Source organism: Adiantum capillus-veneris, chromosome 5 (assembly GCF_014529385.1).
Source record: "Adiantum capillus-veneris isolate H3 chromosome 5, ASM1452938v2, whole genome shotgun sequence".
In the NCBI taxonomy this organism is placed as follows: Eukaryota; Viridiplantae; Streptophyta; class Polypodiopsida; order Polypodiales; family Pteridaceae; genus Adiantum; species Adiantum capillus-veneris.
In genome coordinates this window covers 139,829,547-139,853,996 of record NC_140935.1, presented here as the reverse complement: position 1 = coordinate 139,853,996, position 24,450 = coordinate 139,829,547, and the positions used below count along the sequence as shown (strand labels likewise).

Here is a 24,450-nt window from a genome sequence, read left to right as displayed (position 1 = left end):
ACAAAGGTGCCCCTGTTTGGTAACCATCGGACTGAGCCGCTAAGGTCGTATGGTGGTTTTTCCCGTGCACTGGAACTTGCAACAAAGGGTGTGTGGCACTACGTGCAGGCCCCATCACCATGCAGGTTGAGTAGGCCATGAAGAGCCGTCAAGGTCACATCCATTAAAATTAGCAAAGAAACCAACGCAATCAAAGTACCTCTCTCTCTCTCTCTCTCTCTCTCTCTCTCTCTCTATGTCACGGTGCCACCGGGCTTCAAAATGCACTCCCCGGATCATCGTGCCCCCACCATGTTTTTGGTGTGGGGGGGGGGGGGGGGGCATCCCTCCCCCTTTTATGATAGTATATATAGATTCCTATTTGACAATTGACATCCATTTTTGAGTGGTTAGCACGTAATTTGTCCCAAATTACCTAGAAGAAAAAAAAAAAAAAGGCAATTATGTCTAAAAGTAATGAAGCAATTCATCTCCAAAACCTATATAACCAACTGAATTTCTTCTTGTATTGATAGACAATCAGTCTTCTTATGAAAAGCTACAAATTTTTCTATTTTTAAAAATATTTAATCTCGCAACCAGGGGTATCTTGGAGTTTTGGAAAACTCGAAGGGCATTTTGGGAATTTATGAAAATTTATTGGGAGTATTTTGGAAATTTTTGAAAGTTGAAGGGTATTTTGAGATTTCCACAAATTAGAGGGGCATTTTGGTAATTTTCCGTTTATAAAATAATTTTTTCCGAACACTGCTTGATGCCCGCAATGGCCAACTGTTCATTAATTCCTCGATGCTGACGCTTGCATTGGATAGTACACTGGGTGGTGCCTTTGGACCTTTGGCAGTGGACGTTTGATCGCCATCTTCTGAGCCATTTGACATGCCGCTGTAGTACTAACTCCACAGAGAGAGAGAGAGAGAGAGAGAGAGAGAGAGAGAGAGAGAGAGAGAGAGAGAGAGAGAGAGAGAGAGAGAGAGAGATGGCAGCCCTGCGTCTGACTGTGGTCTGTGGTCGGCTGACTGTGGCCGGATGCAAGAGAGCATGACAACGTGAGGCGAGAGCCCAGCTCGTAAATTCGTAATATTGAGTCCAAGGCTGCGGCCAGGTTTTTGGGGACTTGGGATGCTTGGGGGGTGGCAGTGGGTAATTTCGATCTCAAGAGCACCGTCGGCAGGAGGTATGTGCAGGACGGGTTGGAATACCTCAGTGCACCCTTGCCTCTTTAGTCCTGACACCACCTTTAGCAAAGGGTGCGTGGCATTGCATGCAGGCCCTATCATCGTGCAGGTTGAGCATGCCATGAAGGGTCACATCCATTAAAATCGGCAGAGAAAAACCATTACAATTAAAGCACCTCTCTCTCTCTCTCGCTCTCTCTCTTTCTCTCTCTATCCCTGTGCCACGGTGCCATCGAGCTTCAGAATGCATTCACCGGATCATCGTGCGCTTGCCATGTCACAAGAGGGAGCCGGAATCCCTCCCCCTTTTATTATAGTATAGATAGTAATCGAGACTAGTTGAAGTACACATTGCAACCGAAACTGGTTGGCTTACTGTAAAGGTGTCGGGCGTTTATTCGTGTAGGCACAGGCTCATTCCTTGTTGGCATGCGCAACTCAAATTACTCCCCTAAGAGTCTGCTTATTCGCCTCGTCTTTTGTTACAAAGCTTTTTGAATTTCCTGTCACGTTCGAGTTGTGGAGCACCATTCGCGGTGTGGTGTTTTGCTGCAGATGCGCAAAATTGCGATGCACCAAATGCGCCCTCCTCCGCCCCAATGGCCATGCGTTGCTCGTTTTAAAGGCGCCAAGATTTGGGCGTCTCTACAGTGGCTCCTCTACCCTACACACGTGAAAATTGCAAGATGCCCTTATCCTCCCTAAAGAAGGGGAGTTTTCCTAGTTTCCTTTCACTAAGAAAGGCTCATCATGCACACCAACCTTCTTTGTGGGAGGAAAAACTTTATTGGCTTTGCACTCACCCTCAATGTATGCCCCAACGATTTTCGGAAATGTCAATTAGCTAGAATCTTTTGAAGATGCTAATTAGCAAAGGCAAGCAGAGAGAGATGACGAACATGTCGGTGAGAGTTGGTAGCAATACACTAGCGCAAGAGGGAGGCGACGTGAATGAGAAGGGAAGTTTGGAGTTTTTTTTTTTGTATGATATATTCAAAGGTCTCAATAGATGGCCTTGTTGGTAGCTAGTTTACAACATCACGGTCCTTGTCATCCCTCTCCTGCGCACGAGTTCAAACCTATTGTTGTGTTTTGAGAAGTGGGTGAGAGAGACCTTTAGAAGATCAGGTAGAGAAAGAATATCCAAAAGATTCTATCTAAGAGACAAGTCGTGCCAGTATTAGTGGGGTTAGTGGGTGCAAGACACACCCTTGGTCCCACCATAGAGGTAGCAAAATCCTTATGTGAAAATAGAGAATAAGCAAAGAACATGCAATGTATTTGATTGGAAGGAAACTCCCTATAGAAAGAAGGAGAAGAAAAGTTTCTCCTAGCATTAGCTTATGTCTACATTTGGTTTTCTAAAAGAAATCCTTAGTGTTGGGTTCGGTTAAGGGACTTTCATAGTTTTGAGTGCATGTGATGGTTCATTTCACATGCTGTCTTTACTTTTCTTGCATTTTATTGTTTTGAATTGCTAAAGTGAAGTTTCACCTTACATAATTTTAGTAAATTTTACACATACACATTTTTTGCATTTTATAGCTTGATTCCAATTAGTGTTAACATTCGAAAAAAATCTCTTTTATTAAATAGTTGTTGATCGAGTTTTTTTCTCAAAGAAAAAAAATTAGAAATACTAGCAAATTTTTTGAACGACTTTCTCACATATTTCATCTATTTTTTTTTCGTTTACCATGGTTTATAGCTAGCTAGTCTCGATTTTCAATCGGCTCAAGACTAAGCTAATGCAATCTTTTTTCAAACATTGATACCATTTTAATTCAACCTAACAATTTTATCACTTCTTACTGTTTTTGAAAGCCATTGTGTCTCTTTCACTTTTTTTTTAACTTGTTTCAAACTGCTAGTAGGATATTTTTTTAATTCAATTTCTATGCGACCTTTTAGAGTTTCTTAATGTAGGAAAAACATTCCCCCCACTCTTCTTGGGTGCATCTTGGCCCTAATAAGTTCTTGGGTGCATCTTGGCCTACATTGTACTATCCAGGGATTAGGTCTCCCTAAAATTAAAAAGGCTTTCAAAACCTCAAAAGAGACTATGTGGGTACAATTTATGTTTTTCTTTGCTTAATTTTCTTTAAAGGTTTTCTTCTCTTTCAAGAGTGTCTTTGCACTATGTATGTCACTACATTTGTGTTTTCTTAGCTTAATTTTCCTTTAGGGTTTTCTTTCTTTAGAGTGTCCTTGTGCTATGTATTTATTTTGAGAGGGAGAGGAGACTTTGAAGAAAACATCTATTAATGTGAAATACATAGAAGCACACATCATAGTCTATTGAACATATGAGCCACGGTGTCATCCTTCTCTACGAGAAAAAGCATCAACTCTATGTCGAGCACGAAGCAGATGATGGGTGTGGGGTTGACTTCCCTTGGAGCATCGCGTCCTTCCTTATGATGCAGGAGATTTCCAAGAGGATGCCTAGCTCTCCAAGGATCAGTTGCCCTCCTTATCATGGTGCGTAACTTTGCAAGATGCGGGCTTGAAATTATCTTGTAGAAGGGTTGCTCACGCATGGTGTGAATGGTGTGTTGAAGTCTCCTTTTGGTAGTGATGGTGCAGATGGCTATTCTCATGATGGGTGTTTAGGTAGATGGATTTTGGTTGTCCTTTGTCCTAAGGGTGGTTGGAGTGTTGTTGGGCTTGAGTTTGTGTGGGGATGGTTTGATGGTGCAACACTTTTTCGACGTGGGCTTTGGGATTGATGTCTAAGTATCATGGGGGACATGGTGGGGCAAGGTGGCAGCTTGCCTAACTTGGTGGCATCCTCATGCAGGTTGGACAGTTAATGCCATTAGATTCCTCATAATCTAGAAGATTTCATTTCTTAATGTGACAACTCCATTTTATAAATTGTATCTTCTCCCAAATCATTGTTTTCGGAGTTTGTGGATTTAAAACCTAATTTCTAAGAAGTTTCTAATGATATGTCACTTGATGGGGTTTTGGTGAAGCTTCATGGACTTCACCAAGTTGCCCAATTTGGACACGAGAGAGGAAGGCAAACATTCTTATAGGGCTTTTTTGAGAGCCCAAATTTTTTCTAATGTCAATTGCGCATTATGCAGCACTAAAAACATCATTATTTGGGAAAAAATTACGATGTGGATACAATGTTAATAAATGAATAAAGGAGCTAAACTTAGCTTATATTGGAGCTCTATGATTGGGCAGACTACACGATAATGCTCTGAACACATAAGATGACTCGGGGTATCCCAATGCAAGCTTATCCTCTAGTGTGGGATCTACCTTGGAAATAGAGGAGCCTCTTGTTAGGAAAGTACTCATATAATTGCGTCCGCCCTACCTGCCCACTTTTCTTAAAGAAATATCTGTATGACATTAATGGTCCTAGATATATAAAAGTTGTCCATACACAAATATACGATGAAGAGTTCTTTTGGCTTATTTGCAATCACCTTCAAAGATTGGTTGTGTTTAACAAGCTCAATTCCAAAACTTGTGGTATGAATATAACTGTCAAATTATAAATTGAATCGTACAGTTGAGTTATAGCAATCAGATAGAATCCAATCATCATCATTTCCACATTTGCATATATAATCCTCATGAAAAGGTCCTAAGTGAAACAATCAAAGATTCCCGATACAGATTATAACACCCCTCTTTTGCTGTGCGCGTTTGTCGCACGTGTCAATGCAAGGGAATTGCCGTACATTGTGTGTGAGCCACAAATGGCTGCAAGCACACAACGAGACTAATCTAGCAAGCTCAAGAGAGCAAGGGTGTGTCAGTCACTGCCCTATGCTCGCTTTCGTGGAGGATTTCTTGCCGCGATGAAGAGGGAGCTACCTCGTGCTGCGCTCAACCGTCTCGCCGCCGTCGTGCCTTCGTAATGCTCGATCACACCCTCTCTCTCTCTCTCTCTCTCTCTCTCTCTCTCTCTCTCTCTCTCTCTCGCATACAAACACACACACAGGGAAAAGAAGAAGAAGATGGAGATGGAGCAAGAGCACTCTTCAATTGCACAAATGAGAGAATGAGGTGTTTTAGGTTTAAATTGACTTTTATATGGGCTTTCCCATTCACACTTGGACGCCCATGCTTGGCCAACTAACCCTTGAATGTTCCAGTTAGAGAGCGCCTCACTCTTACCCTTTTCCTATGGGACCAATAAGCCCGGTCCCGGACTCAAAACAAGGTAATGTCCGTGGATGTTTACTGGGCCGACGCCTATTTGCCAAGGTCAACACCAAGCCATAGGAGGCGTTGGGCAGTCTCCAAGCCTCATATTCGCTCATTGTTGAGTCCATTGCATGAATTGTAATCACAAGCTACCTATTTGCTTAGTATTGACTCAACTGCCTCTTGTGATGACTTTAACACCAAGGTCAACACCAAGCGATAGGTGGCGTTGGTAGTCCCCAAGCCTCCTATTCGCTCATTGTTGAGTCCATTGCATGAATTGTAATCACATCAACAAAAGGGTTTCCATCGTCGGTTACACCAAGGTCAACACCAAGCGATAGGGAGCGTTGGGCAGTGCCCAAGCCTCCTATTTGCCTAGTGCTGACTCCACTATCTGACTTGTTGGTTAACATGCCCCCCTTCCTGATGCAGATTGCGTCCACGGAATCTATTGTGTTGAAGCTCGGTCGTCAAGGTGGAAGAGCATTTGACATGAATGTCCTTAGCTGTCTTCAGTCACCGCAAAATCAAACAAAATTGGCACAGTAATTGCATTCTTATATACAATTAAAAAGAATATGCAGTTGTAGGCAGATAAATTGATTGGTACCAAAATTTTCAACCATTAAACATTAAATTGTAATATGATCAAACGTATAAACAATTGTAAAGTCAAAAACTAAGCAAGTCTGGGGTCGCTAATTTAACGGTCAAAAGGCACTAGAGTTCAACTATTAATACCATGGGCAAGCTTCTCAATTTTCTCTGGTCAATTGAGCTGTCTAATCGCGAGAGCCAAGTATTTCATGTCCGAGGGCTGACTAGAGGCTATACCTAGAAGACCTTAAGTTAGGATACGATAAAAGGAATTGCTCATGAAATCGTCGCCTGACTTATTTCCTTTTCTTTGACCCCCCAAAGTCTTTTTTCATTGATTCACTTTTGATGGGTGTGCTTATTTTGTATGCCTTGGGTTTTTTGCTTTTTAAGAAAAAGCGTCCACATGGGAACCTCTAGGGCTCTAGTACCATAGGCAATACAAGTGAGTGAAGTATCAAATCAAGCTGAGATTTCTCTTCCCGCTTAAGATTTTACATTGTGGCACTTTGATTTTTTATTTTACTTTTTTGTTCGTTTTTAGCATTTTAATTTTGTAAATTTGGGGGGTCATATAACACTGTTACCTTCCCCAGGCTCATCACATTAGTAAACTCCCTTTATAATACTTAAGCTAAAGGTCAATAGGGACTAATCCCACTAGAAAGCTCTAGTACATTGTACACAATGCTGCCTAAATCGGATTAAGAACCTAAGTAACCATTGATTATTAGAAAGGCATTGCCCACGGTATTAAGAGAAGATCTCTAACACCTAGCTTGGTCAAACTAGCTTAGTCGGACCGCTTGATTTTTAAACCTAGACAAGTGACTATGACAAGAATTACATTGAATTTAATGTTTGATACTAAGCAAAGGCGTTGAATATTATGCATCCAATCACAATTAAAGCAGACAAACATGGATGCAAAAAGATAAAGGGCAATGTTAATGGATAAGAAACACATGTTTGTGTTGATGATCGCGCTTGATTTGAAGAGTGAACGAGATAAAGATTCCATGAAGGTCCAAATTCTAATAACAACAACACATCCTTGTACACACTAGGAAACACAAACAATACCTCTAGGAGGCACATCAATGGGAAGAGGTACCAACCCTTATTGAACACATTCAAACAACATAAGGAACCCTTACCTAATTATTTGCACTCTCCTTAGAGAGTCAAGGAAATAAGATATTGTAGAGATTGGGGGAAAACCCTAAGGCTAAACCCCTATCCTCATCATCGAGAAAAACAGTCATCATCCGTGAGACCATATGTGTCATCCGTGTAATCATGTAAATTTTCTTCATCATTAGAGGTACCAATGTTTACTAAGAAGGTCACTAGACGTTTATAGTCATCTTGGTCAAAAGGGTATGCTTGCGCAATGGGAGAAATGCTCTCTACTAAGTATAGATCAGTCGTGGTCAAGAGACGTATCATCCATTCTAACTCATCGAAATTTCTCTCACATGCTAGCGTATCTACCAAATCCCATTCAGGTAAGCACCGGAAAGACCATGTGAAACATTTGCGAAAAGTAACAAGGGTACCTCTCACCCAAGGCATGAGTGGATGACTCTAGCGTACTAGCCATATCTGTACACATAGATAGATGATGGTTAGAGTGCAAATATTACAAGGGTCGTGTCAAAAGGTCGTGTCTTTGTGCATAATGTGTTTTTATGGATTTGTGCTATGTATAGAACTCGTAGGTTTCAAGATTTTTGTTTGGGGGCTCTTGCTCTTTTATTTTTTTTAATCTTTTTTTTGTGAGTATAAGGCTTTATATATACATTCCCTAAGATTGGGAGATTGAGAGCACAGGGAGGAAGGTTGAGAGGGAAGCAAGTGAATGATAGATGTCAGCAAATACTCCCCCCTTCCTTGGGTAGATCATACCTTTTGGAATGATGTCATCACCTTTTGGAATTGTTCCAAGTTGTTATGGTGAAGGCTTTAACCAATAGTTTTCAACCTCCCTATGCGTTTCATCTAGTTGCAAGGGTGGTAAGGTATTGTCCCATGATTTTATTTGCAATATTGTTGTAGGTGGTGAACTTACAACGGGAGGTGCAAACTTTTCCTTGTTTGTATGGATATGTACAATGGTAGGTGGAGGTTGTGTCAAAGCTTCTATTTTCGTATATGAATAATATGAAGAGCAAGAAGCTTCATTTGACTTCTCTGTTTCTGAGCTAGGTGGAACAAATCGTTTTCTCTTCGGTACCCAAACTAGCTCTGGAGTGGGTGTGTAGCATTCTGTAATTTGGTTTGGAGCTACAATCTTCAATTTGGTCTGGAGCTACGGAATTGGGCTCACATGGGTCAGGTGACTAATAAGAGCACAATTTAAATTTTGGCACCCAGATTTGATCATTTCCTTCATAGTAGCCTTGGGCTTCTAATAGTTGTTTGGAAATCCAACATGATTTGGTTTTCACCTTCTTAACCTGAGTGGATACCTCCCTTCGAGGTTTTCTTGTGAATTAACTTGAACCATCGATAATGATACCTTGGGGACCCATTGATATGTATCCTTGGTCAGATCACGTGGAGCCTTTGATGTAGCACTATCTGCCGTAGCCATAGAAGTTGAAGCTTTAGAGAGTTGTGCTACTAGCAAGGATGTTGTGACTTTTTGGATTGGCAATATTTTGTTGTTTTTTGTGTTATCTCAGGTGTTATTCCTTGAGCCATAGGGCCATGAGTTGGTTTCTGTGCCGTGATACTCCCGGTCTCTCAATCGATATTACATTTGACTGCAAACATCCATTTGCACCCCAGGTTTATATTACCCTCCTCCATAAAACCAACATGCATGACCAAACGGTTCCATTGTCATAAATAATAGAAGTGTGTAGGATTCCAAAAATAGTGGTCTTCTTCTTATTGACGTCCTTGAATTGGATGGTGCTTGTGGATAGGGGTGGTTTTCCTAGCTGACACCAAACTCCATAGAGTAACAAATTATGTTGAGCTCCTGTATCCAATAATGCGTTATATAGTACTCTCCCATAGAGACTATTTAATTCAATTTGATATCGTAGAGGTGGCTCAGATTCCAATGAATCATCATCAGTGTCTTCAGAAAATGCTTCCGTGATTCCTAGATTAGCCTCTCGTTGTCGCCTAAGACATTGTTGTCTTTCTCGAGCCTCAACTCTTGCTTGGATCTTTTTAAGCTTTGCATGTTCTTTGGCTGCTTTATTTTGATTTATTCTAGCACACACATTTTCTCGATATCGTCGTATCTTGTATGAGCTTCTTTTCTTGCTGAGGTTGTGATTTTGGGTTATGTTTGAATCAGACCGGCTTGATATGTCTTCGCTTGTACCCTCTTCACTCTCAGATAGATCACCATAGGTTGTTGTACTAGGCCTTGAGTGGTTAGTTTCTTGACTTGATTCATTGGTCATTTCATCTAGTCCTGAATGAATCTCTCCCTAAGATTCCGTTTCTGAGATGTGTTGGTCAGAATCCCTTGAGGTATCATCAGTTTCACTCTTAGGTAGGTCTGCCTCTCTTTTATCGTCAGAGGTTATATACGCTACACCTAACATGTTTACTACTAGTACGATTTGTGGGATCTCCTCCCCCTCATTTACATCGTTAGCTCCATGTTCGGAGCAAGTGGCTCTACTAAAGGTTTCCTTCAAGCGGCTAAGCACGCTCAATCTGGACCATGGGCCCATGGCATGCATGTCTTGGCTTGAGCTATCAGGATTAGGCATTGGGTAACCCTCCATGACGTCGTAGTCTGAGGAAGAGTCACTGGATGCAATATGCGAGTCCTGAATGGTACTACCTTGGGTTCCTACTGAAGGTCTGGAACCTATGGTAGAGGAATAATAAGTGCCCGCATAAACGGAGACACTCGATATTCTCATCCTCTAACATACGATCGGAGCGTAGGTGCATGTGCCAAGCGTCGACGAATAACCTCGAAGGTTAACTGCTTGATTTTTTAGGCGTTTTGCACCCCACTTTCACTCTTTTTTTATATGTTTTTTAATGATCGGTTTTGGATTAGAGCGTGTGATAGCTCAAAACGAGCGTATCGCTCAGAGGGTCATGATGTGCTTTACAGCACAGCGTTCGATTACCTGAAGCTCCGTTGGTCCTCAAAAGGGTCGATTTTTACGTAGGTATGAAGCTAAAATAAGTAATTCTAAAGGGTGACTGAGGCCTGAGCCTGAGCCTAAGCGTGGGCTTGGGTTTGGGCTTGGGCTTGGACCTGGGAAATATTCCCGATCTCGGTCCTACCTTTTTTTTTTAGTTCTTTTTTTTTTTTGATAACGCCGTCGTGGTCGTGATCGCGCCGCGCGCGCGAGCATACACACACCTTACCTACCTACTTACAACCAAACAACTAAGAGAGCTCCTGCGACACACTAACAGAGTACTACATCAACTAATTAACTAATAGATCTACTTACTGTACCTTACAGAATTAACATTATAGATCTAATACCTTAAGCTAGCACCTTATGAACAAAAAACACAGTACCTTACAACAAAAAACTAACACCTTATTAACAAAAACAGTACACTGCAACAAAAACAAACTCCTTCTCAACACACATACCTTCCTTCTCTACCTTTCCTACATCTGAAATTACACCACAAAGCAACATAGAATGCTATTCGAGCTTAGTGAAGGGCATTCCTCAGCAGCGACGCCAAAAATGTGTGTATCTTTCGTATGTCTCAATGCAAGGCACTTGTCGTACACTGTGTGCAAGTCACAAATGGCTGCAAACACACAGCCAGACTAATCTAGCAAGCTCAAGAGAGAAAGGGTGTGTCACTCACCGCCCTATGCTCACTTTCGTGGAGGATTTCTCGCCGCGATGAAGAGGGAGCTACCGCCGTGTCGCCGCCGTTGTGACTTCGTAATGCTCAATCACACCCGTGTCACTGCCGTTGTGACTTCGTAATGCTCGATCACACCCACTCTCTCTCTCTCTCTCTCTCTCTCTCTCTCTCTCTCTCTCTCTCTCATACACACCCACACAGGGAAAAGAAGAAGAAGATGGAGATGGAGCAAGAGCACTCTTCAATTGCACAAATGAGAGAATGAGGTATTTTAGGTTTATATTTACTTTTATATGGGCTTACCCGTTCACACTTGGGCGCCCATGCTTAGCCAACTAACCCTTGAATGTTCCAGTGCCTCTCATAGACTATCACTCTAACAATTTTCCTATTGGACCGACAAGCCCGATCCTTCACTCAAAACAAGGTAATGTCCGTGGATGTTTACTGGGCCGACGCCTATTTGCCAAAGTCAACACCAAGCCATAGGAGGCGTTGGACAGTCCCCAAGCCTCATATTCGCCCGGTGTTGACTTCACTATCGCATGTTATGTCTTCGACACCAAGGTCAATACCAGCGGATAGGGAGCGTTGGGTAGTCCCCAAGCTTCCTATTCGCCTAGTATTGACTCACTTGCCTCTTGTGATGACTTTAACACCAAGGTCAACACCAAGCGATAGGCGGCGTTGGGTAGTCCCCAAGCCTCCTATTCGCCCAGTGTTGACTCCATTGCATGAATTGTGATCACATCACCAAAAGGGTCTCCATCGTTAGTTACACCAAGGTCAACACCAAGCGATAGGGAGCGTTGGGCAGTGGCCAAGCCTCCTATTTGCCCAGTGTTGACTCCACTGTCTAACTTGTCGGTTAACATTCGCCTAGTTTATACGATTTATCCTTGGTGTACCAAGTTTATCATATAGGACGGCACATCCTTTGTATTACGACAAATCCTAGCACAAGGAGGCAACCTCTCTCACTTCAACTACCACTAACAAGGCTCAAGCTTTAGCCTACATTTCCACATTGGGAGGACTTAGGTGTGGTGAGTAAGATAGATACTTTCTAGGCTAGCTAATAGGAGAATTGTCTTTGTTCATAACCTTGCCAACAATGAATATTAAACTTAGATTGAGGATTACAACTATCGCATGCCACAATGTTGTCCTTCACTTTCTTATATTCATACCCTTCTGTTATTGAATGTGTCCAATATTTATCAGGACATCTTAGCACTATATAATATTTCATCATAGCTATGATATACCAAAAAAAAAAATCTCGATCAAAGAATACTTCATTTAGGATAATTGGAAGGTTCTTAATGCATTCTTAGAAGGCATACATGCCAAATTAGTAATCTTGTTGAGTAAAAGGACAATTTTGTATTGCAATCCTTTATTCTGCATCGATACATGTGAAGGATAGAGTTTGTCTCCTTCATTGCTTTCCTCGCCCCCTTTCATCAAGTAGTAAAGTTTGCCGCCGTTAGGATGGATGATTACCATCCAAAACTTGATTAAAATTTATGTGAGCTCAATTTGAATCATCATGTGTACTCCATGTAGATCATGTGTGTTTCTTGTGAACTGTGTGAACTATGCACCATATCTTAATATAAAAAGAACAAGTCGATTTCAACAAGCACACTATAAGAGTGGTAAGGAGTGACTCTCATATTGAGGTTTCAAATTATATAGTTTGCGTCGCTCTTTTTTGGAGTCTTTTGAAGGTTTACTGGGTGTTTCTGACTCACTCACACTTTTCTCTCGATTAGCTCTAGCTTGTACCCTAGTAACTATCCAACTTGAAACTGTGGATACCCCTTCTGATGAGCTACTTGGCAAGACTTCAACTATGTTTATGGTTGCCTTCCCTTTGTTCATTGGATTCCTACGACAATCTTCTAGAAAATGTCCATCCTTGCGACCACATCTTGCACAATTTGCCCTATTGGTCTAGCCTTGTTTTTGGAAATTGATGCTCCATATTGTTCAATGATGTGAGCACTTGATCCCTCTTGCTGCAACACATATGTTGCACAGTGAAAAGGAAAATTGTTCAAAATAATGTGTCTTAATTAGTGTTGCCTTTGTTGGGGCTTTTGTGTTTCCATTCCTAAGAACTCAAGACCAGTCCATAGAACTGGATTTCAATCTAATTGCAATGGTAGTTTCGAAAAAGTCACCTTCTGTTGCACGGCTCTTGTTAATTTTTCACTTGAGCCAACATGAGCATGGATTACAATGAATGAAAGGTCCGTGAAAACAAGAATTAAAAGGACACTCAACTGTACAAGGAGTCTTCACCCACATGAAAATGAGTAGTGTTGAGGGTAGTATTGATCATTGTGCGTAAAATCAGCTGCACAAGCACTCCTTTAAATTATGTTCTTTCTCATCTCAATGTTATTAATAACATACATCCCTTCCTAGAACATAGACAAACTGTTCTGTGATTTATTACCTTCTTCTTGGTTTCATGTAACAAGTGTACTTTGAATTACTATTCATTCGTCTACGACATTTATGGAGTTCTTCATGAAAAGTATCGTTTGTACACATTTTTACCAACAATTTGACAAATTAGATGTGATTGTAATGAAAATACAGTGTTTACAAATGATGTTTTCTTAATTAAGTGTGGGGACTAGTATTGGGGCTTAAGTGTTTTAAGGAGATTAGACCAGTATTCTTCGGCATTAACATTGTTGGTGAAAGTATCAGGGGTTGCAGTTGCATGAGCTGAGGCTGAACTAACTGTGCTAGAGCTGCTCGTTTTGTTTACTGTGGATGAGCTGGCCATGGCAATGTCTCTATCGACCCCCCTCATAAGTAGCTCCTCCCATGCCATTAAAGTGGTAGGTTGCATTCCATTCGACAGCGGCCCGCAAGGTGTTTGTGTGTGATTATGGACCCCTGCAGTGGCCGGCCATGGTGGTGGTTGCTGTTGGCCGGGCATGCTACCCGATGATGAAGGTGAAGAGTTGAAATGGGTACTGGCATGACATACCTGGTTGGAGCTCACATCCTCCACTGCATTTGATGTGTCGGCACCAGGCTCAATTCCGCTCTCAGCTAAAAAAGGCAATGCTTGTAGTAGGCGCTGCTGATACGAACTGCTTGAGAGAACATCCATGGCAGGAAGCTGCACTTCAACATTGTGACTACTACTGTTGTTGACTAATGAAGAATAATTAGGGTTCATGTATTTGGAAGTTGGGGCTTTAGCAGCTGCTGTTGCAGTCAACTCGTGCGGCATGATATTGTAGGTGCTTGTAGTGCCTGCAAGCATTGAATGCAAGTTTTGATTATACAATACATGATTTACGGACGAGGGGTTGCACATTCGTTGGTCCACCTTGACATGCAGGTTGTGGACGGGGCACTTGCTACTATCAAAGCTTGGGGATGAAGAAGTGGCAAGAGGACCATTGGAGGAGCTCTGCTGCAACAATTTAACCAGAAGCAAGCGAGTGACGAGTTGGTTGAGTTGGCGCTCCGAGTTGCTACTACGGCTTTCATCACCCGAGCCAAGCTTGAGGCAATCAAAGACTAGATGGGCCTCGGCTGCAGCTATGAGTGCAGGATCAATAGCGGGAAAGGCAGGGAGTGAGGACGAACATAAAGATGTTGAAGCAGGTACTGCATGATTTGTAGCGCTTGGTGCAGAATTGAAAAGAGGAGATTTCAGGAGAGCTAAAGGATCCACAGGGGTAGTTGTAGTGGGGAGGCCTTGTGTGTGTAGAAGAGAGAGCAAGAGGGTATTGATCGAGGGTATGGTTTGTGCAGAAGGCGGTGGTTGCACCCACGGGCAATGCGTCGTAGGATCGATTCCCATCTTTAATAGCCTCTTTCTCAAGCGTGTGTTCCAGTGGTTCTTGATCTCGTTGTCTGTCCGCCCAGGTAAATGCGTTGCTATCGAGGACCAGCTGCACCCAAGGAGAATTAAACCATTAGGTGGTCTTTCCTCTCTCTCTCTCTCTCTCTCTCTCTCTCTCTCTCTCTCTCTCACACACACACACACACACACACATTTGCATTCTTTTGTGGTATTTTTTTCTCATGTGTTTGGTTTTGAATATGTGTTGGCCTCAGTTTCACATTGCTATCAGTTAGTCAATAGCCCTACTTTTGCCATTTCTAAGCGCACACATTCAATAATCTCCAAAACAAAGAGCTTCATTTTTTGACAAAACTCCGCAGCCACTGTTGATGCTTCTTCTACTAGCATTATTGATTGCTACTCATGTTGTATTGCACATTATAAGTGTGAGTGTGACCCCGTCCTCCGGGTGGCAGGGGGTGACAGACATGGCGATGCAAGTGAGCGAAGGAGTGAGAGCAACATTGAGCAAGAAAGACAAAGAGGGTGAGAGGGAGTGCATCGCTAGCTAGCTTTTCAGCTTGACAACAAAACATGAAGGGTAGTAATTTATCTTTTTAGAAAGATCAAAACTTAAGAAATGTAGCAATACATTACATGAGCGCAAAGTCAAGTACACTCAGTCAACATATGTATAGTCATGATCCAAAGGAACAAAAGATGCTTATAGAAATTGGTGGGGGGCACTTTGGGGGGGAAGGGGAGCACAACGGCAAGAGCGGAAGGAAAGAGTGAGGGAGTGTCTCGCTAGCTAGGTTCTAAGCTTCCCTTGAAGAAAATTTGTAAAACTTTCTTACTTAAAGAAATAAATAATTGTTTAGCTTTATCAATCAAATTCTTTTAAAAAAAGCACATATACAAAATCATTACAGAGGAAATGACCTTTTTGGGTTCACTGTATAATTATTCCTCTACATATACATATACATAATCACAAAAGGAAATGACCTTTTTGGGTTCGATGCATCATTATTCCTCTACTTTTTTTAAGTTGTGAAGGTTGACATAGTTCTAAATTCTATCTTTGGCACATATTTGGGGATGGACCATCCCTTTCTACCAGTGCAAATATTTCTCAAGGCACCACTCAAGAAGTTTGATACATGCAAAAGAATTCACGATGATATTGTTAGTCAGGGATTGCTCAAAGAAAACGTAACTGAAATCACCTGCGCTTTCGTCTTGAAGGCACATGGCACTACGCACGTCAACACTTATATGGGCAAAAGAATACACGATCATAAGAAAGTGCTTGAAGACATGCCTATCTAGGATGCCCTCTCTTGGAGTGTCCTAATTGCAGAATATGCCCAACATGGTAGGGCCAGGAAGCTATGGGTTGTTCTCACAAGAGGCGAGGTGACGGCATCTCTCCAAATGTAGTTACCTACGCTTGCAATTTGAAGGCATGTGGCACTACGCAAGACATTGATATGGGCAAAAGAATTCGCGATGATATTCTTAGTAAGCAGTTGTTGAAAGAAAATGTCATGCTCGGCAATGCCTTGGTCGACATGTATGCCAAATGTGGTGCACTTCAGAAAGCACAGAAAGTGCTTGAGGAGCTACCTGCCTGGGATGTGTTCTTCATTGATTGCAGGATATGCCAAACAGAGGCAAGGCCAGGAAGCTCTTGGCTATTTTCAACAGACGCAAAGCGAGGGCATCCAGATGCAATCACTTATCCTTGCATCTTGAAGGCGTGTGGCACCACTCAAGATGTTGATAAAGGCCAAAGAATTCACAATGATAATGTTAGTCAAAGGTTGTTGAAAGAAAACTTAGATGAAACCACCTACGCCTTCATCTTGAAGGGATGTGGCACTACGCAAGGCACTAATATGGGAAAAAAAATTCACGATCACGTACTTAGTCAAGGGCTGTTGAAAGAGAACATCATGCTTGGCAACGCCTTGGTGACATGTGTGCCAAATGTGGTCTACTTCAAAAAGCACAAAAAGTGTTTTGAGTTGTTGCTTGCTGTCCGGGATGCCCTCTCTGTGAGAATTGTGATTGCGGGGTACGCCCAACAGGGGCAAGGCTAGGAAGCCTTGGGCTGTTTTTAGAGAATGCAAAGTGAGGGCATATCTCAAGATGCAATTACCTACGCTTGCATTTTGAAGGCATGTAGCACTAAGCAAAACACGGATGATATTGTTAGTCGAGGGCTCATGAATGAAAATGTCTCACTTAGCAATTGTGAGAGCGCGTGTGCGGAAGCGTGAGAGAGAGAGAGAGAGAGAGAGAGAGAGAGAGTCCCGGAAATGCTGGCTACTCCCGAAATTCACACGAGGCTGACACGGCATGGACTGTACGGACATCTCCGCATGTTGCGGCGCAAAACGCAGGGCTGTACGGAAAGGCAACGTACAGGGCAGCTTTTGCGTCGTCTTTTGGCTACGTAAAAGCTAAGAGAGAGAGAGAGAGAGAGAGAGAGAGAGAGAGAGAAATGAAATGATATATTAACGTCTTCAAAAGGCCAAAATGACCTATGAGACCATCAGATACAAAGTGGTGAATCTAATACAATGTCTGAAGTACAAGTACAAAAAGTACTGAAAGTAAAAATGAAAACTGAAATGAAGTGTGAAATGTGAAATGTGAAAATGTAGAATAGGTCCTCAATGACAATCTGGGTGTCGTGCTAGAATGCCTCTGATCCTCTGCTGGAGTCTCCGTCGATGTAGTGTGCTCCTGTGTCTCGGTCGTGGTCGTCTCGATCTCCCGAGCTCAATCGCCCTGTCAATGAGGGTGCCTCTGGTATGACTGCGGGTACAACCCTGTGCTGGTGGTTGGTCTCTTGGCTCCCTCGATCCAAAGAAATCTGTGATCTGTCTCTGCGACTGTCATACTCCATGTCTCCCCAACAGACTGTCTCTATGTCGGTGTAGCTCAAGTAGATATAAGCCAAGGCATCTCTGGTCCTGATACCTCATGACTCTATCTAGGGGTCCAAAACCCTCCCTGAATAAGCAATGGAAGCGCCCTCGTATCTCATAATACACAGTGCAGTGGCATATGTAGTGTAGCTCTGTCTCTGGCTCTCTGCCGCATAGTTGACATATCCTAGACTCTGGTGGTATCCCTCTGAATCTACCCGTCTCAATCTCCAGCTGGTGTGAGGATGTGCGAATCTGACCAATAGCACATCGCAGACCATGAGATAAATGAGTGTCCATGTAGTTCGGACGAGTCACAAACCCATCCCCTAAAAGTTGGAGAAGGTGCTCTTTGTAGAAAGCCATCTTCGTGCCCAACTCCTGTATCGGCTCTACCCATGTCCTCCTGGTGTCCAACTGTATAAGATCCTGACGAATGAGTCTAGTGATCTCTGTCCGTGTGACTGGCAGGGAGGGTGCATCCAGGGAATACTGAAAGGGAGGCAATCTATCCATGCTGAGACCATGCCTCTGAAACCATGAGGTCATCTGTGCATACCAACATGATGCATCTCCCTGCATCGCTAACTGTCTAGAGGACTCAAGAGCCAGTCTAGTATATCTACCTCTATGTGTATCCCATAGACTTTGCATAAAGGACACTGATCTGGTAAGAGCCTCAATCTCTATAGGAGGGGCGGCTACCTCCGCTCGAATAATCGCATGTGGTATAGAGGCCTTGGCTCTAATCATCCGGGATATCATAAATACCAAGGGTCTCTCCATGTTCCTCCAACTGTCATGATTCACAGATGGTCCCCAAACTTGGACCCCATAAAGCATAGCTGAAGCAACCAAAGTATTAAAGAGCCATAGTTTTGTTTGTGGTTCTTGAAATTGAACCTGCGAACACATCCTCTCTAGCCCTCCTAATGCCGCATAGGCTCTGGATAGTCTAGTCTCTGCTGCTCTCCTCAGGGTAAACCTCGGTCCCGTGAATACCACCCCCAGATATGTATATTCATCTATGTACTCCACAGTGTCCTGGTCATATAAGAGTGTAGGTGCCGACCTCTTGACCCACTGTGGTGTGGTGTTAAACACCATAACCTTGGTTTTACCAAGGTTCACAGACAGTCCACTATCCTCTGCAAAGTTGTGCAATGCATCCAAATGTCTTTGCATGCCCTCTGGCGACTCTGACATTAACACAATATCATCAGCATATAATAATAAAGGGATCCATGTCCCTGCCAGCTGAGCGCCTCTGTCACCCTCTCTGTCAATGTAGTTAGAGACCTCATCCACATTCATACCAAAAAGTGTAGGGGACAAAGGACACCCCTGTTTCACTCCAATAGTGGAATGAACAATGTCAGAAATCCCCTCAGGAGTGCGTACCTGGCCAGTCACTGAGCCGTATAAAGCCATGATCCCCCATATGATCTTTGTGGGTACTCCCAACTTCAGTAGCCAGTGCATCAATCTGGCCCTCGTCATTGTGTCAAATGCCTTGCGGAAGTCCACAAAGCAACAATACATCCGTCTCCCATGTGCCCGACCCTCCTCAATAATGGCTCTGAGTGTAAGAATATGGTCCAAAGTGGAGAAACCCCTCCTGAATCCAGCCTGCCCTGTTGCTCGTATGCCCTCATTTTCTGCCCATTTACTCAGTTGCTGTTCAAGAATGGATGCATACAGCCGTGCCAATGTGTGCCCTATCATAATAGTACGGTAGTTCCCTGGTACCGTGGGGTCCCCTGCCTTGAAAAGAGGTACAATAGTAGATAATCTCCAGGACTCGGGTAGTCCCTCACACATGACACGGTTAAACAACCGCGCAAGAACCTCTGACAATAAATGAGATGAAATGAAAATGAAAATGTTATATTAACGTCTTCAAAAGGCCATAGTGACCTATGAGACCAAAAAGTTACAAGGTGGTGGATCTGATACAAAGTCAGAGTAACAAAATAACATAACCACAGTACAAAACAAAGATATATACTATGGGATCCTAGATTGGTTGATGTGAACTAAGCAAAAAACTAAGCAAAAATGGGGGCTTGTTGGGATAGCTGAATCACAAGAGATCTAGCATCGGTCGTTGGCGAATCTCATCAATTTCCTCCATGGTTAGTAGTCTGACCGGGCGTCGTGCAGGCCTGGATTTCCCCAGTTCAATCGCTCGGTCGATCAGTGTGCCTCTGGTGTGAGACAAGGGGAAGCTCTGCTGTGGGAGTGGCTCTTGCGGCTGTCCCGTGTCTGCTCTGAAGAAGTTTGTGATCCGTCTTTGAGATTGGCTAGCCTCGCCATTCATCAGGCTATCTCTGTGTCTGCGCAGCTCGAGCAAGAACAAACCCAAGCATCTCTGATCTTCGTATCCCATGACTCTTGAGAGTGGTCCAAAACCCTCTCTGAATAAGCAATGGAAGCGGCCTCGTATCTCGTAGTAGACGGGGCAGCGACATGTATAATGCACCTCTGTCTCAGGTTCCACGTCACACAAGGGGCATGTCCTGGCCTCTGCTGGTACTCCGCTATATCTCCCACTCTCAATCCGCAGCTGGTGAGAAGATGTGCGTAACTGGCCAATAGCACATCGTATCCCATGAGACAAGTGGGTATCCATGTATCTGGGTCTCGTCACAAAACCATCTTCCGTAAGCTGGAGAAGGGGTCTCTATAGAAAGCCATCTTCGTGCCCAATTCCTGTGCTGGTTGTATCCATGTCCTCCTGGTGTCTAGTTGGGTCAGGTCTTGGCGGATGAGCTTAGTGATCTCTGACTGTGTAAGAGTGAGGGATGGTGCATCCAATGAGTACTGGAATGGTGGCAGCTTGTCTATGCTGAACCCATGCGCCTGAAACCATGATGTCATCTCCCCATACCAGCATGTTGTATCTCCTTGTATGGCTAACTGTAGAGAGGACTCAAGTGCTCTGCGAGCATATCTATCTCTAGGAAGTTCCCATGTGCGGTTTATGAAGGAGATTGATCTGGTGAGCTCCTCCACCACTAGTGGGGGGGCCGCTAGCTCTGCTCGGATAAAGGCCCGTGGTACTGATGCCTTGGCTCTAATGAGCCGCGAGATCATAGAGACGAGAGGTTTCTCCATGTTCCCCCATCCGTCTGTGCGACCCGGCCTCCCGCGGTGATCCAATGAAGGTCCCCATATCTCAGCTCCATAGAGCAATGCTGAAGCCACCAAAGTGTCAAAGAGCCAGAGCTTCGTCCGGGGCTCATGAAACTGAACCTGCGAACACATCTTCTCCAATCTACCCAATGCTGCGTGGGCTCTAGTCAGTCTGGTCTCTGCTGCTCTTCTGAGTGAGAATGCAGGTCCGCTAAAAACCACTCCAAGGTAAGTGCAAGCGTCTGTGTACTCCACAGTCTCCTGGCCGTATGTGAATGTAGGTGCTGACCTCCTGATCCACTGTGGGGTGGTATTAAACACCATAACCTTGGTTTTACCAAGGTTGAGAGACAGACCACTTTCGTGGGCAAACGTATGCAAAGCATCCAATTGACGTTGCATTCCCTCCGGGGATTCGTAGATCAATACTATATCATCGGCATATAACAAAAGTGGAATCCATGTCCCTGCCAACTGTGCACCTCTATCCCCATCGCTCTCAATGTAGTCAGAAACCTCATCCACATACATACCGAAAAGAGTAGGAGAGAGCGGGCAGTCCTGCTTCACCCCAATAGTGGAGTGAACCGGTGTAGAAAGTCCCTCCGGGGTGCGTACATGCTCTACTACTGATCTGTACAATGCCATGATCCCCCAAATGAGCTCTGTGGGTACTCCCATTTCCTATAATCTGCGCATCAATCTAGCTCTGGGTACTGTGTCAAAAGCTTTGCGGAAGTCCACAAAGCTACAATAGATCCGTCTCCCATGAGATCTGCCTTCCTCGATGATGGCCCTGAGTGTCAAGATATGGTCAAGAGTACAGAAGCCTCTCCTGAACCCTGCCTGCCCAGTTGCACGCATTCCTTCCCTCTCTGCCCATCTACTCAGCTGTTGCTCAAGAATGGATGCATACAACCGTGCCAGTGTGTGCCCAATCATAATAGTGCGATAATTCCCACGCTCCATGGGGTCTCCTGACTTGAAGATAGGTACGATTGTAGATAGGCTCCAAGTGTCCGGTAGGCCCTCACACATGGCACGGTTAAACATAACTACTAGAAGCTCTGCTAGTAGGTCTTTGGCATGCATGAAATGCTCAGCGACTAAGCCATCATGATCATATGCTCTCCCAGTCCTCATCCTGTCAATAGCTTTCTTCACCATCTCAGCAGTGAAAAAAACACATGTGTGTGGGCATGGATCGGGGGGTTGGGGAGGGGCTGTCCAGGTACTGTGTACAAAGATGATGCGTACTGACCCCAGGTCTCTATGGAGGAAATAGCAAGGGGGGGGGGGGGGGGGGGGGGGGGGGACTGCTCATGAAAGAGCCGCCACGCCTCACGCAAGTCCTGACTCAAGAATAGCTGATATAGATCCTGCTCGAGTCGAGCCAAAAAAGCCCTTTTCTTCCGCCGCACCAGGCGTCGAAAGTCAATCTGTGACTATCTGTGAGTGACCTCCCCCAAAAGCACCTCCCTATGAAGTCTGGCTCTAGTCTGGCGGCACTCCTCACCGTACCAGCTGTTCTGAGGTGTGCTCCCTGATCGGCGGCTCTGCTGAGGCTGGGTGTGTGGGTATGCTTCTGTTGCTGCATCATGTAATGTCTGTCAGTATAGTAGTTAGCTCCTCCAGAGGTCGGCCCGGGTCCTCAGTGCATAGGCGTTTGTAGATCCCGTCCATGTATACAAAATCCGTCTCCCATGTGAATGTGTAGCGAGTAGGGGCTGCTACCCGTGGCCTGTGTGCTACACTAAACTGGAAGGAGATGGTCATCGACACCAGAGCATGATCCACTGCCACCCCGACCGGTCTGGGCCCAACTGTGAGATCCTGGATACTAGAGATGAGATTCAGCTGTGCCATGACATAGTCCACTGTGCTGGCTCCATGTCTGTGTGGGAAGCATGTAAAACCTCCCACAACAGGAAATCTCTGTAGGCCGTTCAAGATGGCCAATCCATGTGCGTTGCCCATGTCTATCAGGTGTCGCCCATACTCAGTATATTCCACATCGTGTGATAGTCTGGACAGGCCCATCTCTACAACATCTAGCTCTCTTAGCATCTCCTCTGAAGTATCATAAAACACTGCCTGGTGATGGGCAGTCCTAGCATTGAAGTCCCCTAGGATGATAATGTCACCATCCCTAGAGAACTCCCATATGTCATCATCCAAAATAGAGAAAGGGGATTGTCCTCTGGGTGATGCATAAACTGATGTACTCGGGGGAAAGTAGCAAATAGCTAGGTAGAGATATCTGCCTGTCTCTGCTTTCAATCTCACCCACATGTACCTAGCCTACTCATCCGTGCGGGCTATATGTATCAGTGGCTGCAGATCCTCTCTAAATAACACTGCAACTCCCCCCGAGCCCCGCCCTCTGTGCTCTGAGCGTGTCTCCCGTCTGTAAGCTGTCTCCCACCTGTATCCACTGATGTGAGGCATGGATTGCCCAGGGGCGTGGTGTGTCTAAGAGTAAAAGATGATGTCTCTTCCAGTAAAGCTATCCTCAAAAGCACCCACATCAAGACGCATAGATCCATTACAGTTCCAAGCAGCCACTTTGAGTGTGGTCCCATAAGTCTCGCACCGTCATGTGGAGCGTCGCTCTAGCGGGGAGCAAGGGCAGCGCGTGAGCAGGGGCGGGGCTGCACGCGGAGCGCGAGGGGTGGGGCGGGGTTGCAGAGGCAGCGCGAGGGGGGGGGCGGGGCAGCACAGGGGCCGCGCGACGGGGAGCGAGGAGCAGGGCAGCGAGCGAGTGGGGGCTGCAGGCGAAGCGCGAGGAGGGGGGCGGGGTTGCAGAGGCAACGCGAGGGGGGGCGGGGCGAGAGAGAGAGAGAGAGAGAGAGAGAGAGAGAGAGAGAGAGAGAGAGAGAGTTTTAAGTTTTAGGCCTTGCTTTATGTTTGTCAAGCAATGGCTTGAGAGAGAGAGAAAAAAAGATAACTCTATTTTTTAAAGTGCTCTTTTATTGGCAGCTTTTGGGGCTCTGCTTTTGACATCCCTTGTAAAACCTTTTATAAGTGTGGGCAAGCCTCCCACTTCTCAGAGCATCTGGACACAGAGTATGAGAGTGAGAGCCTCCCACTCCCTTCTACTTTGAGTTGCAGATTAATACAAAAAGAAATACCGAAAGGGGCGCCAATCTTTGGAGCCAATGTCACAAAATGGTGACGTGGCATAACTCTGACACACACACACACACACACACACACACACACACACACACACTTGCTGGCTGCAGCTGAATGCTGATGTGGCAGGCTATGTACAGACAGGCCAGAAATTGCGGAAGCATTGACATGTGGCGCGTTGTACGGACGCCCGCGATTTGCGGCGTGATTTACGACAGCTTTCTGCTTTTGGGCATTGCTTTTTGCTACGCAAATTGAAGAGAGAGAGAGAGAGAGAGAGAGAGAGAGAGAGAGAGAGAGAGAGAGAGAGAGAGAGAGAGAGAGAGAGAGAGAGTCTTTTAAAAATCAAGTGCTTTATTTTTACAAGCCTTGAGAGAGGAAGCCTTGCTTTATTTCTAAAGGCTTTTGATTTTCAGCTTTTCGGCTTTGCTTTTTAGCATCCCTTTGTAAACTTTAAATATGTGGGCAGGGCCTCATAACTCAGACCATCTCGACGTAGAGTCTTGAGTGTGAGTGTCTGCCTACACTCTTGTACTTTGAACACAGATTAATACAAAAAGAAATAGCGAAAGGGGCGCCAGTCTTTGGGGCCAATATCTCTAGGCACGAACTCCATCGGGCCAGTGTCGAATCAATTGTG

The 24,450-nt window shown here is 44.5% G+C and overlaps 1 protein-coding gene across 1 annotated transcript in view; it reads right to left on the bottom strand.

Annotated features, from left to right (window-relative positions):
- Nucleotides 1-13,339: 13,339 nt before the first annotated feature.
- The window catches only part of LOC147458176 (uncharacterized), a 59,604-nt gene continuing 48,493 nt past the window's right edge, over nt 13,340-24,450 (bottom strand). Inside the window, exon 3 of the mRNA XM_086512901.1 lies at nt 13,340-14,707. Coding sequence (XP_086369027.1) covers nt 13,426-14,707 — 1,282 coding nt within the window. The 3' untranslated portion in view covers nt 13,340-13,425. The remainder of the gene's footprint in view (nt 14,708-24,450) is intronic.